This window comes from Sinocyclocheilus rhinocerous, unplaced genomic scaffold (assembly GCF_001515625.1).
Source record: "Sinocyclocheilus rhinocerous isolate Xijiao unplaced genomic scaffold, SAMN03320098_v1.1 scaffold1542, whole genome shotgun sequence".
NCBI classification, from domain to species: Eukaryota; Metazoa; Chordata; class Actinopteri; order Cypriniformes; family Cyprinidae; genus Sinocyclocheilus; species Sinocyclocheilus rhinocerous.
Genome location: NW_015666540.1, coordinates 380,074 through 398,330, shown reverse-complemented (window position 1 = coordinate 398,330; position 18,257 = coordinate 380,074). Strand labels below are relative to the sequence as shown.

At 37.2% G+C, this 18,257-nt stretch overlaps 3 protein-coding genes across 3 annotated transcripts in view; 1 reads left to right on the top strand and 2 right to left on the bottom strand.

Moving 5' to 3' along the window:
• Positions 1-9,189, bottom strand: part of LOC107732645 (fibronectin type III domain-containing protein 1-like) — a 48,426-nt gene extending 39,237 nt beyond the window's left edge. Inside the window, exons 1-3 of the mRNA XM_016544047.1 lie at positions 9,092-9,189; positions 2,945-3,139; positions 2,756-2,842 (exon numbers count right to left, since the gene is read on the bottom strand). Coding sequence (XP_016399533.1) covers positions 2,756-2,842; positions 2,945-3,139; positions 9,092-9,164 — 355 coding nt within the window. The 5' untranslated portion in view covers positions 9,165-9,189. The remainder of the gene's footprint in view (positions 1-2,755; positions 2,843-2,944; positions 3,140-9,091) is intronic.
• Positions 9,190-10,575: 1,386 nt separating this feature from the next.
• On the bottom strand, positions 10,576-12,922 carry LOC107732625 (UPF0573 protein C2orf70 homolog A-like). Its single transcript, XM_016544023.1, has 5 exons — positions 12,849-12,922; positions 12,457-12,549; positions 11,870-12,092; positions 11,652-11,769; positions 10,576-10,638 (listed from the first exon to the last, which is right to left on the bottom strand). Exons 1-5 carry the CDS (start codon positions 12,920-12,922, stop codon positions 10,631-10,633), a joined length of 516 nt encoding a protein of 171 aa, XP_016399509.1. The 3' UTR covers positions 10,576-10,630.
• A 440-nt stretch (positions 12,923-13,362) lies between these two features.
• Positions 13,363-18,257, top strand: part of LOC107732639 (otoferlin-like) — a 58,698-nt gene continuing 53,803 nt past the window's right edge. Inside the window, exons 1-2 of the mRNA XM_016544038.1 lie at positions 13,363-13,555; positions 15,963-16,021. Of these exons, the coding sequence (XP_016399524.1) occupies positions 13,477-13,555; positions 15,963-16,021 (138 nt within the window). The 5' untranslated portion in view covers positions 13,363-13,476. The remainder of the gene's footprint in view (positions 13,556-15,962; positions 16,022-18,257) is intronic.

Genomic DNA, 18,257 nt, shown 5'->3' with positions numbered 1-18,257 from the left:
TTCGAATTGAGATCGGGAGGTCATTCCACCAGCTGGGCACAGTCCAGGAAAAGGTCCGTGATAGAGATTTTGTGCCTCTTTGGGATGGCACCACAAGGTGTTGTTCACTTGCAGAACGCAATATATATATATATATATATTTATTTCAGTAATTCAACTCAAATTGTGAAACTCGTGTATTAAATAAATTCAATGCACACAGATTGAAGTAGTTTAAGTCTTTGGTTCTTTTAATTGTGATGATTTTGGTTCACATTTAACAAAAACCCACCAATTCACTATCTCAACTAATTAGAATATGGTGACATGCCAATCAGCTAATCAACTCAAAACACCTGCAAAGGTTTCCTGAGCCTTCAAAATGGTCTCTCAGTTTGGTTCACTAGGCTATACAATCATGGGGAAGACTGCTGATCTGACAGTTGTCCAGAAGACAATCATTGACACCCTTCACAAGGAGGGTAAGCCACAAACATTCATTGTCAAAGAAGCTGGCTGTTCACAGAGTGCTGTATCCAAGTATGTTAACAGAAAGTTGAGTGGAAGGAAAAAGATGCACAACCAACCGAGAGAACCGCAGCCTTATGAGGATTGTCAAGCAAAATCGATTCAAGAATTTGAGTGAACTTCACAAGGAATGGACTGAGGCTGGGGTCAAGGCATCAAGAGCCACCACACACAGACGTGTCAAGGAATTTGGCTACAGTTGTCGTATTCCTCTTGTTAAGCCACTTCTGAACCACAGACAACGTCAGAGGCGTCTTACCTGGGCTAAGGAGAAGAAGAACTGGACTGTTGCCCAGTGGTCCAAAGTCCTTTTTTCAGATGAGAGCAAGTTTTGTATTTCATTTGGAAACCAAGGTCCTAGAGTCTGGAGGAAGGGTGGAGAAGCTCATAGCCCAAGTTGCTTGAAGTCCAGTGTTAAGTTTCCACAGTCTGTGATGATTTGGGGTGCAATGTCATCTGCTGGTGTTGGTCCATTGTGTTTTTTGAAAACCAACGTCACTGCACCCGTTTACCAAGACATTTTGGGGCACTTCATGTTTCCTTCTGCTGACCAGCTTTTTGAAGATGCTGATTTCATTTTCCAGCAGGATTTGGCACCTGCTCACACTGCCAAAAGCACCAAAAGTTGGTTAAATGACCATGGTGTTGGTGTGCTTGACTGGCCAGCAAACTCACCAGACCTGAACCCCATAGAGAATCTATGGGGTATTGTCAAGAGGAAAATGAGAAACAAGAGATCAAAAAATGCAGATGAGCTGAAGGCCGCTGTCAAAGAAACCTGGGCTTCCATACCACCTCAGTAGTGCCACAAACTGATCACCTCCATGCTACGCCGAATTGAGGCAGTAATTAAAGCAGAAGGAGACCCTACCAAGTTATTGAGTACATGTACAGTAAATGAACATACTTTCCAGAAGGCCAACAATTCACTAAAAATGTTTTTTTTATTGGTCTTATGGAGTATTCTAATTTGTTGAGATAGTGAGTTGGTGGGTTTTTGTTAAATGTGAGCCAAAATCATCACAATTAAAAGAACCAAAGACTTAAACTACTTCAGTCTGTGTGCATTGAATTGATTTAATATACGAGTTTCACAATTTGAGTTGAATTACTGAAATAAATGAACTTTTCCACGACATTCTAATTTATTGAGATGCACCTGTATAATGAATTTATATGTACACCACTGGTCATACTGCTTGGGTTTTATGATTTTGATTTTGATTTTTGATTTTGATTTTAAAGAAATTAATACTTTTATTCAGCAAGGACGCATTACATTGATCAAGTGACAGTAAAATATTTATAATGTTACAAAATATTTCTATTTCTAAATAAATGCTGTTCTTTTGAACTTCCTATTCATCAAAGAATCCTGAAAAAAGTATTGCAAATGAATAGAAAAAGAAAAAAAAAGTATCACAAGTTTCCACAAAAGTATTAGGTATCACAACTGTTTTCAAGATTGATGAGCACTAAGTAAGCATGCAGTATTAGAATAATTTTTGAAGGATCATGTGACACTGACGACTGGAGTAATGGCTGCTGAAAATTCAGCTTTTGCCATCACGGAATAAATTACATTGTAAAATATATAAAAATACTAAATATTAATTTTAAATTGTAAACATATTTCACAATATTACTGTTTTTACTGTATTGTCTGATCAAATAAATGCACCCTTAAACAATCTTACCGACCCCAAACATTTGAACGGTAGTAGATCTCCATAGTTTATGAACACTTTAATATTTGATATTCTAATTAAAGTCATATATTTTTATGTGCAACTTAAGTGTTTTAGGGGCCACTGTATGTATACAACGCTGAAGGATTCCTGTTTTGTTATACTTAAAAGGATAATTGCCCTAAAAGTAAAAAGTCTGGTGTCATTTACTCACTCTCATGTCGTTCCAAACCTGTATGACTTCTGCAGAAAACAAAAGAAGTCTGAGGTCCAAACAACATTTGACCTCATTGAATGGACAAAAAACAGAAACGTTTTTCAAATGTGTTCTGCAAAAGCAAAGAAATGCCTACAGGTTTGGAACGACATAAGAGTGAGTAAATGATGACAAACGTTTTGGCGAAGTTTAAAAGCATGCATATGTGTTTAAAAGCATGCATATGTGTTTTATATGCACACTGTACTTTATCTATCCATGCACCAATGTACAACAGTGAAGGGAACAGAGAGTCATAGAGAAACATGCAGATCTCTATCTACACACACATGCAAGCACACACCTCCTGGAGTCTCTGCCCTGTAGACAGGTTTACTCATCCCATCCTTATTCTCTGCACTCATCTTGAGAAAATGCAGGACTCCAGGCTCTAAAACAACACAACATGCACATGAGAGCCTGACATAGTGCGCAAGTACTCAATGTGAGTCTCTAGCTTTTCATTTCAAGAATGAATGATTTACACTCTTACCTACGTCCTCCAGTAACTCTGACCGTCTGTCCTTGTCGACAGCCATGAAGCGCAGTGACTTCATGGACTTCCCGTAGCCGATGCTGTAGCTATCAACAGGCCGTCCATCCAGCTCGCTGGGGGGATCCCATGTGACCTTTAACCCCTTATCCACAGAGGTCAGCTTCACATTACGTGGCGGCAGTGGCTTAGAACCTGGGAGATAGTACAGCTGTCTGTCAATCACACTGCAATTACAGTCTGATGAGTTCATTTTTGTTAAGATAGCAGTTGCAACGTTCAGCAAATAAACAATTAACTAGCTACTATTAGACTAAGTAAGGGATTTTGAGGGTCATTGTCACAAAATAATCAGGAGCACCAAATGAAGCAGTCTTGTATAACCTTGAAGGGTTTTATTTTGCAATAATGCCTGACAGACTACACATTATTCCATGCATAGCTATGCAGGAAATTGTCCTATAACAATGGTCAGTTATACTGTTTAGCGGTCATTATGCATAAACATTTGACCGATTATGTGATTGACCAATCAGAATTAAGTATTGCAGAGAGCCATATATCAAGGGAAAATTCAACTAAATTGTAAACTTAGCATGACTATTCGCTTAGTGGGAGTCGTAGTGTTTAATGTGGATCTGTTGTATAAGTAACTTTCTTACAGCTTGAACAAGAGCAATAAGGGCTGCAACCCTCAGTTAATCAAACTGGAAACTCTGTGTGAAGTTCTTTAGAGTGCTCAGGCTGTTTTTAAAACCCTACTTAGAGTTGGAGTGAGCAAATCTCTCATCGCTGTGCCTGTTTACTGTACAACAGCATGACTCTGGCATAAAGCCCGGTGAGAGAGATCAATCTCTATCACTTATTTAAGTGTACACATGGACATATGCCTTTCGGTCACTGCTTTATAATGTAATATTGGCAATGGAACATCCCTCCACATAATTTGGAACCACATCACACATGTCATTGCAATTACCACAACTTGCGCACACACACAGGCCACAGAAACATCAAACCTCAGTCTGTGACTTGGCCCATATTAAAATTTATGATGTAGGGTGGGTTCACATTTTGATTAAATCAAGACTTGTAAAACATAAGAATTAGATCTTTCTCCAAAAATAAACATTTTATACTGGAGGAAACTAACGGAGGCTCGTATTAGGGAGTGGACATCACCTAGATCAGTGGTTCTCAAATTTGGGTAATTCTGCAGTCAGTAGAAAAAAAACATTAACTGTGATTAATTTTATGATTCCAGAGGTTTTAAGAACTGTTCCTCAGTTAATCAGTTAAAACAACAGTTCTTGATGAGACAAAAAGAAAATAATAATTATGTTAGTGTTCTTTTTTATTTTATTTATAAAAAATATATTTTTGTGAAAAAATTTTTTTTTTAATTAAAATAAATTGAAATCTTCTTGCGGTTCACTTAGACGTTTGCTGAGGCCCCCTAGTGGGCCCCGGGCCCCCAGCCTCCTGATGGAGAATCAGACAAAGCTGCAGTAGTGACAATTATGCTATCATTGCTTAGATTATATAAAAGCACAGACTGATGATATTATCTCTAAAGATATTGAGGGTACAAAAAAATTTGCACTGAACCCCTGGTAATATTTTTTTTTATATTTGTAATGTCAGATAAGGACATTCTCAGCAATAAGTATGTTTTCCATTAGTAGAGACCATATTCTTTTTTCAAATCAAATTAATTATAATCTGTTTTTTTTTTAGTTTGCAGTAATGGCTGGAAATGTTGTAACTTCATGACAGCTGTAAAAAATAAACTTTTGTCACTTTTGTCATTTTTAACCCATTCTAACCAATGTTCCAAGACTATCACAATTTACTATCGCAATTCTGACATTTCGATGTAAGCCAGTTAGATTGATGACGTATTTCCATCAGCAGACTTTGCAAATCACTGTTCAATAAATCCCAGAAAACCAAATATTTAGAATACCAAGGCATAAAATCAGATGTACATACTTAAAACAAATGTAAGATTGTTGGAACGTAAGAACTGCCCCAATAGCTGTTCTGAAACTCTTTCACGCTGTCCCCGGGCCATTTATATTATCCATTCCTTTATTAGGAAGGTGAAAGTAAATGCCCTGTGGTCCTGTTGCCCTGTCTTTTGAATTGTCTTTTTTATAAACACCCATAGAAAGACCTGTAGGGCAAGCACCTGCTGCTCTGACATAATTTTCTCAATGAAAGGCATAAACAGACTCTCACAAACATACTCTTTGCTTATTATTTTCATTCAGGTGCCTGGATGACATTCAAACAAATGCAAGAAGCATTTAGGGTGTATTATTGTTAAGTCAACAATAGCTTAGTGCTTTTATACAAACTTTTCAGCCTGAGCTACAAAATACCCAGGTGTTCCGTAGGAGGGCATCTGATGATAGACAATATTTAAACACCTGAGTGACAGGTTGAGCGTGGGCATCGTGCCAACTACATGCTGGCGTCTTGTACCATAGCACACTCACTAATCGATAGACTGAGCTTCCAAACCCTCCAGCCTCGCCTACGTCAATCAAAGACTTTCTGCAAATTCCTTGGTGAAAATCTGAGCAAGATTAAATTCCAGTAGCTGGTCAGGGCATGATTCTTCTCTTCCTCTCACTCTCTGGCAGAGCTCTTACCTGACAACATAAGCTCATTCTTACCGGAATATCAACAGACTTGATGTTAAAGTCCAGGGTTGTGGAACAAAATCCTGAGACTCATTCTTTCCAATATATCTTTTATCTGTCAAGCAGATGTCTGGAATGGTTTTGAAGCTGCAGTTGGGCACCATTCGAAGATCTAGAAGGTTTTTTTTTTTTGGTTTTACTGTCTACATCAAATCTGAGGAGCTGGTGGCTTCAAGGTTTAGTTGTGTTGGATGTATTTTGTTTTGTTGAAGATGGAGAGAAGAGGAAAGAGAAGAATACTGGATAATATGCAGCTGCTGATGGCAGTCCCAGGCTGCACTGGGTGACCTCATATAAAGAACATTTCCAAAACATTGAGAAAGAGCAAGTGAGAAAGAAAAAGGCCCGTTGTAACGTGGCAGCTAAAACAGCTCAGTAGGACTTAGCTACCAAAGTGGTTCTCAAATTTGGGTAATTCTGCAGTCAGTAGAAAAAAAACATTAACTGTGATTAATTTTATGATTCCAGAGGTTTTAAGAACTGTTCCTCAGTTAATCAGTTAAAACAACAGTTCTTGATGAGACAAAAAGAAAATAATAATTATGTTAGTGTTCTTTTTTATTTTATTTATAAAAAATATATTTTTGTGAAAATTTTTTTTTTTTAATTAAAATAAATTGAAATCTTCTTGCGGTTCACTTAGACGTTTGCTGAGGCCCCCTAGTGGGCCCCGGGCCCCCAGCCTCCTGATGGAGAATCAGACAAAGCTGCAGTAGTGACAATTATGCTATCATTGCTTAGATTATATAAAAGCACAGACTGATGATATTATCTCTAAAGATATTGAGGGTACAAAAAAATTTGCACTGAACCCCTGGTAATATTTTTTTTTATATTTGTAATGTCAGATAAGGACATTCTCAGCAATAAGTATGTTTTCCATTAGTAGAGACCATATTCTTTTTTCAAATCAAATTAATTATAATCTGTTTTTTTTTTAGTTTGCAGTAATGGCTGGAAATGTTGTAACTTCATGACAGCTGTAAAAAATAAACTTTTGTCACTTTTGTCATTTTTAACCCATTCTAACCAATGTTCCAAGACTATCACAATTTACTATCGCAATTCTGACATTTCGATGTAAGCCAGTTAGATTGATGACGTATTTCCATCAGCAGACTTTGCAAATCACTGTTCAATAAATCCCAGAAAACCAAATATTTAGAATACTAAGGCATAAAATCAGATGTACATACTTAAAACAAATGTAAGATTGTTGGAACGTAAGAACTGCCCCAATAGCTGTTCTGAAACTCTTTCACGCTGTCCCCGGGCCATTTATATTATCCATTCCTTTATTAGGAAGGTGAAAGTAAATGCCCTGTGGTCCTGTTGCCCTGTCTTTTGAATTGTCTTTTTTATAAACACCCATAGAAAGACCTGTAGGGCAAGCACCTGCTGCTCTGACATAATTTTCTCAATGAAAGGCATAAACAGACTCTCACAAACATACTCTTTGCTTATTATTTTCATTCAGGTGCCTGGATGACATTCAAACAAATGCAAGAAGCATTTAGGGTGTATTATTGTTAAGTCAACAATAGCTTAGTGCTTTTATACAAACTTTTCAGCCTGAGCTACAAAATACCCAGGTGTTCCGTAGGAGGGCATCTGATGATAGACAATATTTAAACACCTGAGTGACAGGTTGAGCGTGGGCATCGTGCCAACTACATGCTGGCGTCTTGTACCATAGCACACTCACTAATCGATAGACTGAGCTTCCAAACCCTCCAGCCTCGCCTACGTCAATCAAAGACTTTCTGCAAATTCCTTGGTGAAAATCTGAGCAAGATTAAATTCCAGTAGCTGGTCAGGGCATGATTCTTCTCTTCCTCTCACTCTCTGGCAGAGCTCTTACCTGACAACACAAGCTCATTCTTACCGGAATAACAACAGACGTGATGTTAAAGTCCAGGGTTGTGGAACAAAATCCTGAGACTCATTCTTTCCAATATATCTTTTATCTGTCAAGCAGATGTCTGGAATGGTTTTGAAGCTGCAGTTGGGCACCATTAAACGATATAGAAGTGTGTGTGTGTGTGTGTGTGTTTATTTTTTTGGCTTGAAATCAGTAAAGCTAAGCAGCTGGTGGCTTAAGATTTAGTTGTGTTGGATGTATTTTGTTTTGTTGAAGATGGAGAGAAGAGGAAAGAGAAGAATACTGGATAATATGCAGCTGCTGATGGCAGTCCCAGGCTGCACTGGGTGACCTCATATAAAGAACATTTCCAAAACATTGAGAAAGAGCAAGTGAGAAAGAAAAAGGCCCGTTGTAACGTGGCAGCTAAAACAGCTCAGTAGGACTTAGCTACCACTTTTCTCATCCAAGATTCCTCTGCTCCACTGCATTCTCCTCAGAATTAGGAGGGACAGGCAGAGTGAAAGAAAGATGTGAGGAGAGAGAAAACGTGGCTAAAATTTATTTGAAGAGCTGAAAGTGAAAGAATGTCTAATACATCTGTGCTTTTACACTCCCTGATGACCTTTTAAAGAGGTTAACTGTACTTCCTGTACTGGCTCTAATTTGATAAATTTGCACTTACAGTCTATCTATCTATCTATCTATCTATCTGTCTGTCTGTCTGTCTGTCTGTCTGTCTGTATCAGGAATCCAACTGGAAATCCAATTGGGAATCCAAATTTGGTCATATTTTGTTATATATGCATCATTCAAATATCTTATTTAACAGTTGGCTACAGAAATTAATATTCTGTGTTTGTTGTGCACTCCTGGCAACCTCTACTAAATTAGCTACAGAAATGAACTACAAAGGTGAAATCACCACCATCAGTTTAAGAAGTTATACAGTAAGCATTTCAATTATATATGTGTACTCTCTCTCTCTCTCTCACACACACACACACACACACACACACACACACACACAGAGACAGAGAGAGAGAGAGAGAGAGAGAGAGATAGGCCTAGATGTCATACTTATATGATCACCTTTTTGAAACCGATTCAAATAGCTAAAAAATGAAAAATTTTGAATGTTCTTTAAAAACTTAAAGCAAAGCAAGTACACTTTTTGAAGTTTGTGCACCTGCCTGTGGTTCAGATGTTCAATTAGGCTATTGTCTCACCCATTATGCATTATTAGTGCTGCTTGAAATGTTTAATAAAGGTTTGGCACATGGTTTCCACGCACACTGTGATAAAACAAACAGGACTTAGACCTCCAGATTCACAAACCACAGGTGATTAATTCAATAGAGCTATTTGTCATAAGTGCTTATGAAATAATAATCTTTACAGTACAAGATGACAGCATCATTACAGAAAGCCCTGGCAATTATACTAGACAAATATACTTAACGAATTATATTTTTTATAATAGTTCTAAATTTAAATTCTACATAATTCTAATAAAATACAATGTTTGATTTTGTGAATTAGCCTACTATTTAAATAGAGATAAGCAGATTGACCTACCCGACAGTAGTGGGCTCTGGGTGCAAAGTGTGATCAGGAGCCCGAGAAGAGCTCGTGCCCGTGCAGGAGACATTGCAGATAGTGCTTCAGTATTACGGCGATCCGTTACACTGAGGGAAGGAAGCCTATGGGATGCTCGGATGCTCAGTTGCCCGCTACCGTCAGTCTGTGCGCTCTTTCTCAGACGTTGTCTCCCTCTTCTGGGGACGAATGGGACTAGGGGCTATACCCAAATATTTTCAGAACAAGGCGATGGAAAATCTTTGGAAACACACTTCCTCTGATGTAGAACTCACTTATCGTGCTCCGTTTATTTTTATAGCCTGTTTACCCAAACCTCATTCTGTAAGCTACGTGTTAATAGGCCTACTTCATTAGCGTAATTGTGTTATAAGTAGCCTATTGTGTTTATTCAGTATCAGTATTGTAATTTATATTCAGCTCTAAAATCATGGTTAATAAATTCTATATGCGTTCTCCACACATTTCTGCGGACTATACAAGACGAGAAAATCAAAGAGCATGAGCGCAATTTAGGTAGGCTATACCACTGCAGTGTACCCACCTCCCTCATTTTTCAAAAAGTATGTGAAAGAGTAACCAAAATGTTTCTACGAAAACTACCACGAAGGAACAATACAGTCAAACAGCAGTTATCGTCAGTTGAGGTAGTATGGGTTTACAGTTTGTTTAGTTTCTTTCAACATCTGTATCTCATCTGTAAATTTGAGTTTTGTCTCATGATCTAATATAAATATCCACGTATTTGTCTGCTACACATGAACGTTGTTTAGAAATTAGAAACTTATCTCGAAACTGTAGATTCACGTAAAATACAAAGATAGGCGTATGTCAAATTAACCAAGAGTAGGCCTACCTGCTGATTCAGATGATACCAGTTCTGTCATTTAACATCCATTGAAGTTCTCACAAAGCCAATACTAAATACATTACGTGCCATTTTGCTTTATTACTTAAAAAATTGTCCTGTAAGTCTTTTATATTTTTTGACACATATAGTCTCTCATCTCAGAAAGCTGTTTTCTAATTTGTTAAACTCCCGCCACTGCGATTCACTGTAGTCAGCATGTTTTTAATTATGCTATTTTTGCTTAATTTTCATCAACTTCTGCCAGGCAATACATTTGAGTCCATTTTTATTTTATTTATTTTTTTATTTAATGTGTCTCAGCTGCTTCTCTGAAGACATAACCCTCTAAAATAAATTATTTATAAAATAGGTCAACGTCTAAACTACGATTTTAAAGTGTAGGGTACCCATGCACTCCAAAGAACAAATAGCCAGCGGAACATTATCATATCATATGATTGGCCTTTAAACATTATGTTATAAAGACATTCCTATGGATGTATGCAACTACATAAATTATGTATTATAATCCAAGAGGCACAAAAAGAGCAACATATTTTCCTCATTTATTTATTAATTAAACACTTTATCCCTTGAGGCAGACTTGTTTGTGGTGGACACCATTAGACTTCATCAGACTGCTACTTCCATCTGATATGGCATGATCTCTAATTAACTGACAAGAAGGAAAGAAAAGGAGACAATATTTTAAAACAACAACAACAGCTCTATAGTTTCACTCGTACATAAATTCTTTATGACTCCATAAACTACCCAGCAGCTAAATGTGAACATAACTGAACATAAAACCCCTAGAGACAGCAGAGCTCCAAGTACAGTTAACCCTGCGTAATGCATCAGCAAATAAGAATCCATCACAAACAATCACTGGACCGCCATAGTCTCTGACTGTCTCAGGGGACCATGAAAGAGGCAATTAGATCTGTGTGAGATGGAGTAGGAATAGGAGAGCCCAAGACGAGTTTTTAGAGATTACACTTAAAATCAGCCCTATTTCGTTTATTAATGTGTGTTAATTATAAACAATCAATTATTTAAACAATGGACCCTTTTCACAAGACTGTGATGACGCGTTTAACGGTCATCAGCATCGTAAATCCTCGAACGTGTTTCATATTTGTATTTAAAAAAAAATGTATCTACATTTATAACACTATTCTTTGTATTATATCACCTTTGCGTCAAATTACAATAAAAAAAACAGTTTACGCTAATACAAGGGTGTTTCTAATGCAGCGTCTATGGGAGGGACGGTAAATTTGACATCGTTCTCTCCTCTGACAGCCGGTATCAGTCTCTCTCAATTTTTTTCCTTTTATTGAAAGTCACGAAAACACTATCGTGGAGTTTTTCTTTTGCTATTTGAGCAAATGGGAATGCAAAAATTATATTTGGGGTACTCTCCCATTCACTGCTATTCAAGTTAACCCAACTATGGCGACTTCCGCTGCTGAGAAACTCGGAAATGTGAAAAAGGTCCATTATATAATTAAATATTATATACATAATTAACACACAAACACACACACACACACACATCATATATTCAAATGTTTCATATAGGCAGACACTGAAGATACTTAATTCTTGGTTTTCACTTAAAAGATAACATGTAAAATAGTTATTTTAATTAATAGCTGAGATGGCTTAGTAAAGTTAATTTCTTACAATCACTCTGGAGGGATCTTCTAAGCTCCCTTTTCTCTTTTTCTGGCATGACAAAGTAATTGACAGGCTGCACAGTACCAGTCTTATCTTTGTAATTTTCCCTGTGCTTCTGTGACAACTGGGGAAAGAGAAGTCCAAAATATGCATGACTAATCAGTGAGACAAAAGAGAGCAGTTTAGAACATGATCCACAATCACACCTTAATTCTCATTCTTACCATGTTGAAGTCCTTGATCTCCTTCTGCCTTTTGAAATCAATGTTGTACCGGACCCAGTAGGGTAAGATACTGTCTTGGGTATGGGAGCTCAGAGGCACACTATTGTAAGAGCTTTTGCTAGAGGCCATCATTGCAGATCGGATGTTTTGGAAGTACGTTAGGGACGAATTGCCAAAAGTCTCCCCATACAGGAATTTAGTAGTGGGAATGTGTCCACAGTACCTTTAAATGATGCAGCAATTGCACAATTAACAGTTGATACAAGGTAGGCTAATATTGTTTTATGATTTACCTGCACCAGGTTTAGAAATTAATCACAGCAAGGGTCAAAATGCCAAAGAAATGGTAAAATGGTAAGATTGTAATGGTAACAGCCATAATTAATTGTTAATTCGAGTTTATTTCAATTCACTATCAATTAATTGATTTATATATTTAACATTAAATGACAGCACACATTTTCTGTATCGTTTGAAACGAAAAATACTCCGTGAATGTCAAAACTTAACGTTAACCCATATGAAAATCAATTCAACGGGACAAATATTCTGCCCTGCACACAAAATAAGAAATAATCTGTTTTTACCCGGGCATCAGAGACGATGGGATGTATGCTGTGTTGTTATGCGTAATAGGAGTACCATTTCCTCTGAAAGTCATGGCTGAGTAGATAATAATACTATGAATATTATCCGATCATACGCTCCTGCGTGTCAAAGCTGACCTGCACCGCAGATAAGACAACAAAAGGTTGCCTGGCAACCATTTTTTTCAGTATAGACTAGCATACTCGTTTTTATTAATAGCTAATCTGTCAGTTTAACTCTATACAAAATATATAAAACTATGCTTCTGCCTCGAACAATAATCAATCTGGTAAGAAGCTTTTGGGGCGTATTTGGTTTCTGCAAGAATCCGCCCCTGAGAAAGAGTTTAGACTGTGTGCGACTGCCCCCTGCTGGCGTCATCCGTCATCACATTGCGCTCGTGCGGAGCGGCGAGGCGAGGCGCATCGCAGAGCGAGTGTCGGAGCGGATCTGACGAGTGTACATGTGCGCACAGTAAAGCGAGAGAAAATGAAATCTCTTTAATTATTTATTGCTCTTTTCATGTTATTGCGCACAGAGGATGCAGCCTGTACCATAAGAGGATTTTCCGGTTTATATGTAGCGAATAAAAGCAGTTAGGACATGATTTTATAAGAAGTTATGCAGCATTGTTCAAGATAAGATCCGCGATCTTTGTGATGAAACATTTTTACTCTATTTTAGGCTTTTGATTTTTCTCTATTTTAAGTTGAAATGGCTTTAGTAGCGCATCGCAGAGCGAGTGTCGGAGCGGATCTGACGAGTGTACATGTGCGCACAGTAAAGCGAGAGAAAATGAAATCTCTTTAATTATTTATTGCTCTTTTCATGTTATTGCGCACAGAGGATGCAGCCTGTACCATAAGAGGATTTTCCGGTTTATATGTAGCAAATAAAAGCAGTTAGGACATGATTTTATAAGAAGTTATGCAGCATTGTTCAAGATAGATCCGCGATCTTTGTGATGAAACATTTTTACTCTATTTTAGGCTTTTGATTTTTCTCCATTTTAAGTTGAAATGGCTTTAGTAGTGTACCTGAAGACTGTCACGGAGCTTCGTGGAAAGGGGGACCGCATCGCTAAAGTGACTTTCAGAGGTATAGAGCAATCATTTTAATGTCCAGTGAATGTTTTAGTATGTGTGCATCTGTATATTAAGCATCTTGTGATATACATTTGTAGGTTTAATATTTATCCCATTTTATATATATCATGCAGTGGTGTGTAACTTGAGGCTCAAAGTTGTAGAAATACAGTTATTCTAAATCGGCATGTCTTTATCAAAGAACATCGAGGTTTTTTTTAATATCGCTTTAGATGATTAAAAACTCCCTTGCTGGTAGATAGATAGTAACATTATTTCCTCATACACAAGCGTGAGCTGGTTTCATTATATGTAGGCTCTCAATTTTCACTGCAGTGCAGTTTAATTCATTGTTAATTTCAAGCAATGCTACTGGGATTATTTTTCAAAAACTGTCGTCAAGGTCCCCAGAAGTATTAAAGCTGGATAAAGTTGTGAACCAAATTTGCTTAAACTTTTGGTCGTTTTATCTCATTACATCTTGTCTTGCGAGGCTTGCCTCAGCAATCCATTAGATTTCATGTCAGGTAAATGTGGCTTTAAAGACACTGAATATGAATGACAAGACTTTTTTCTCCTGTGTCTCTCCTCTCTTTCTCTTTGTTTTTTTCCCCATATGTATTGTGTATTTCAGCACCTTGGACAGTTGCTCACTGTTCATCTGCACAATTATTTTCTTTTTCATAAAATGCTCTCTGTGTATGTTTGTAAGAGAGAGGGGTTGGGACAAATACAGCCAGAGATATGTGTGGAGTTTTATGTGTTTCTAGCATATAAAAAGGTATATTACAGAATCACCTTAGTTAAATGGAGCAGAAATGAGCTAGGACAAACAACATTTTATTGCTAATAAAAAAGGAGAACGGAGTAAACATCTTCCATTTTTAATAGGAATCTTCTTACAGAAGGATGTTTTGAGAGAATTGATGTAGAATGTGACGGTCTGCTTTTTTTGTAATTTGATTGAGACACTTCAAATAGTAAGTCATTTTGATGCATGGTCCTGTTGTTACATTTCCCCCCCACTTTCTCTGATGGCAATGACTATCAGCTCTCCTGCTACCCTTTCCTTCCCTCCCATTTTGGCGTTCTCCTAATCTTCAGCAGCCCCAGTGTGCAGTGATCTAGGCTGTCTGGAGCGGAAGGGCTCTACTGAGCTGTGTCCTGTTTCTCTGTGGGTTGCATAACTTAGATTGAGTACCAACGAGTGGATCTGAGAACAATGAAAAATCTCAATAAAAATGTTTCATCAGAGATAGAAAATTATGGAATGTATGAAAATATTGGCTTTCAGACTTTCAGATGTGATTATGTTGGAATTTGAAAAGTCCTTGTGAAGACTGTACATCATTGAAAATACTGTTCAAGATTGTTCTGTTGCTTTACAGGTTGCTCATCAATTTTTATTAGGTCGTTGCCTAGTTTACGCATGTTATATGAGCTTATATCCATATCTTCTTGTTATTGTCACCAAGGAAAAGTGTTTTTAAATCTAGGTTGTGAGCCTTCTGATTTTTGCCCTCAGTTCTCTCTTTATTAAGGCATCAGTACTGCACAATTCACAAACTCTTCCTCATCACGCTTTTATCAATTCTTGTTTTTCTGTTATGGCTTATGAGAAAAAAAATCCTCACCAGCTCTGCATTTTGTGATCTACAGCTCTGTGTACAGAGGGTAGATGTAAACGTTACCTGGGGAAAAAGCTCCTATGTGAACAACAGCAGATAGCAATGAGTTTGAGATGAGATGCTGCTTGTTTCTCTGAGACTAAGAGAATTTTGTTGTCTGTATTTTGAGATTACATAACTTATTTCAAAATGACATAATTCAGACTAATTTTATTAAGAATTTTTTGACATGACCTGTACCAGTGCAATTGTTCAACACAGAATCAAGACAACAATAGACAATGGTATGATTGTATAAAACTATAATAGCAAAACAAAACAAAAATGTATTTCTCTCTGCCATATGTGGCGAATTTGCATTATAAAAATTGATGGCTGGGTCGAGAATAAGAACAAGCAGCATTGTATTGAATTGTATTGTGCGTTTATTTTAGTATCAGAGGCACTAAGTAATGATTGTTTATGTATTTACCTTTCTTAAACATATCTACCAGTGTGCCTCAGCCAGAAAACATGAATTGCTCAAGTGCAATATCTCTTGTGTTCAAGTGTTTGTGTAGGCTTGTGTATGTGTGCATAAGTTGGTGTGTTAATGTATTTAATTCTAAATCCAAACTGAGCTATATATATATATATATATACTCACACACACAAACACACAGAGTTTTACTTGTTAAGACTTATAATATTTGACATTGCAGTCTTTATTATATTACACAATGTTTCTTATATATAGCACTGCTTTGATGCTATGCTCCATATTGACCTTTAACTTAGTTTTTCTCCATGCAGGTCTCTCCTTCTTCTCCCGGGTGCTGGAAAACTGCGAGGATGAAGCTCGGTTTGAGCAGGTCAGTATTTCCCCCTGCTATCTCTCCAGCTTCGGCTACTAACTCAAGAATGTTCAAGCGTGACACTAACACTGTCGACCTCAGAGCAGCGAAACATTTATACACTACAAATTTGATTTCTCTCTCCCCGAGAGAGGATGTGGTGAAGGAATCACTCGAGGAATCAACCCGCTCAACCGTGACCAAACATATCACATTTAGCCCCACTGAATCCTATTAATGCTATTTGCACAGACCCTCTGGCAAGCAACGCAGCAGTATGAAGTGGCAATAAGCTTGTGGATAAACCAGCTAAATTTCTATCAGGCTAATACAGTTCTTTGAATGATCGCTTTCTTTACTCCAAAATATCCCTGCAGGTCCAAGTCTCATACTTAGATTTGATAGGTTAATAGCAAGAAAAGATTTGTTACTTTCTCAGTCATACTGTAAATCATAATGTAAATAGGACTTGAGGATGTGTGTGCCCCCTCACAAATATTTTCTGATCTTGTACCAATAAAGAGGTTTTTATTTGCATTATTAATAACTTGCTGGTTTAGTGTTTTTAAAAAAAATACTTTTATATCCTCATAGAAGGCAGAAATTCAGTTATGTTTTGCTGTCAGTCGTGATGGGGACTCCCACACTAGTGTTAGCCTCGTCTCACCTTTGGAGGGGGTTGTTGATTTTTTTCCAGTGCTGCAAACAGCAAGCGTTACGAAATTGCTCTTTTGATTCTATTTGAAAACTAAGTGCTGCTTCCTTTCTTGCTGATTGGTCTTTTGTCTATGTTAATAGAGAAGGTGGTGTTTCCACTGTGTGTACTGTGAGATAAGAAGAGAGAGAGACTACAGAGTGAATACAGCAATAAACAAAACAAAAATAATAATTATTTGAGATTATTTAAATGTGGAAGAATAAAGTTGAAATTTTTTTCTGCTAAGCGGGCCGGGAAACATAATTAGTTTTTATGTTGCTTCCATGTAAGCCCCATGACCTTTCTGGCTGAACTCCAGCCTCTTCATTTCCTTTCAATCTCTCACTCATAGTTTTGTGGTAATAGTTTAATCATTACTGGGCGGTTAGACAGGGCCGTTACACACTTCAAATCTACTGAACCTACTCGCCACTTATGATTACATCACAGATTTCATACCAAACCCCACAAGACAACACTTCTAGGAGATGCTGTTGCTCTCACTTTCGTTCTCTCTTTCTATCTTCTCTTTTATTTAAAAGCATGTTTGTGTTTGGCACCAGCATTGTTTTTCCATTCAGGTTTATCAGGCAGGCATGATCAGGTTTCATATACATCAGAAGTAATATGGCTTTTAATGTACCTAACACTGACATTTACCGTAAGCAGGGCATAAACAGAAAGTAAACAGACTTTATTTAAAGGAGATGTTTGTGTACATTTTCTATTGATCATGACAGCTTTTATTCATCATTTGAAGATCAATGACAATCAAAAAGCATTATAACTGGACATATATTCAGACACACTGTGTAATTGTGCACGATTTGCATTGTAAGTAGCCGATACAGAATATCTACATGCCAGATTCCAGATTAGCTTGCTGCATCTGCACAACATAGAACCAACAAACAAGATGGGTTTTTGTGCTGCATAAATTGCGTTTAGCACAGATTTTGTGGGTTCATATTTGTGCTTTTACCCATTTCCCATAATTCCTTCAGTAAACCAAGAACTAAAACAATACAGGCGGCTTGAAAACTCAGTTCATCCTCAAGGTGCATCTAAATTCCCATACTTTCATAGTATGTCATAGTCTACTAATGTGACATTGCTTACTTTATAGCAAGAAGTATGCACATTCGTACACAGGTTAAAAAGCATAGTTCACCCAAAATTGAAAATTGTCAGAATTTTCTCACCCTCATGTTCCTCATTCCAGATCTATTGCTTAATGCAATGTTTTTTTTTGTTCACGTTTTGATGCATTAAAGTTTTGGTTTTGTGGACTTTCAATGTTAGGACAGAAGTCTCTCAGGTTTCATTAATATACTGTATATGTTTTGAAGGTAAATGAAAGTCTCATGAAACAAAAATGAGTAAATGATTACAGAATTTTAATCTTTGGGTGCACTGTTCTTTTAAGCGAATTTTCCCTACATCTCTACTAACATACTTGTTATGAAATTCTGCTTCTCTCATTCTGTCATGTATCCCATCACTTGTTTTCTCAGTCTTACTATCTCAGTACAACCAAACAGCAGTTTTTAATCCTTG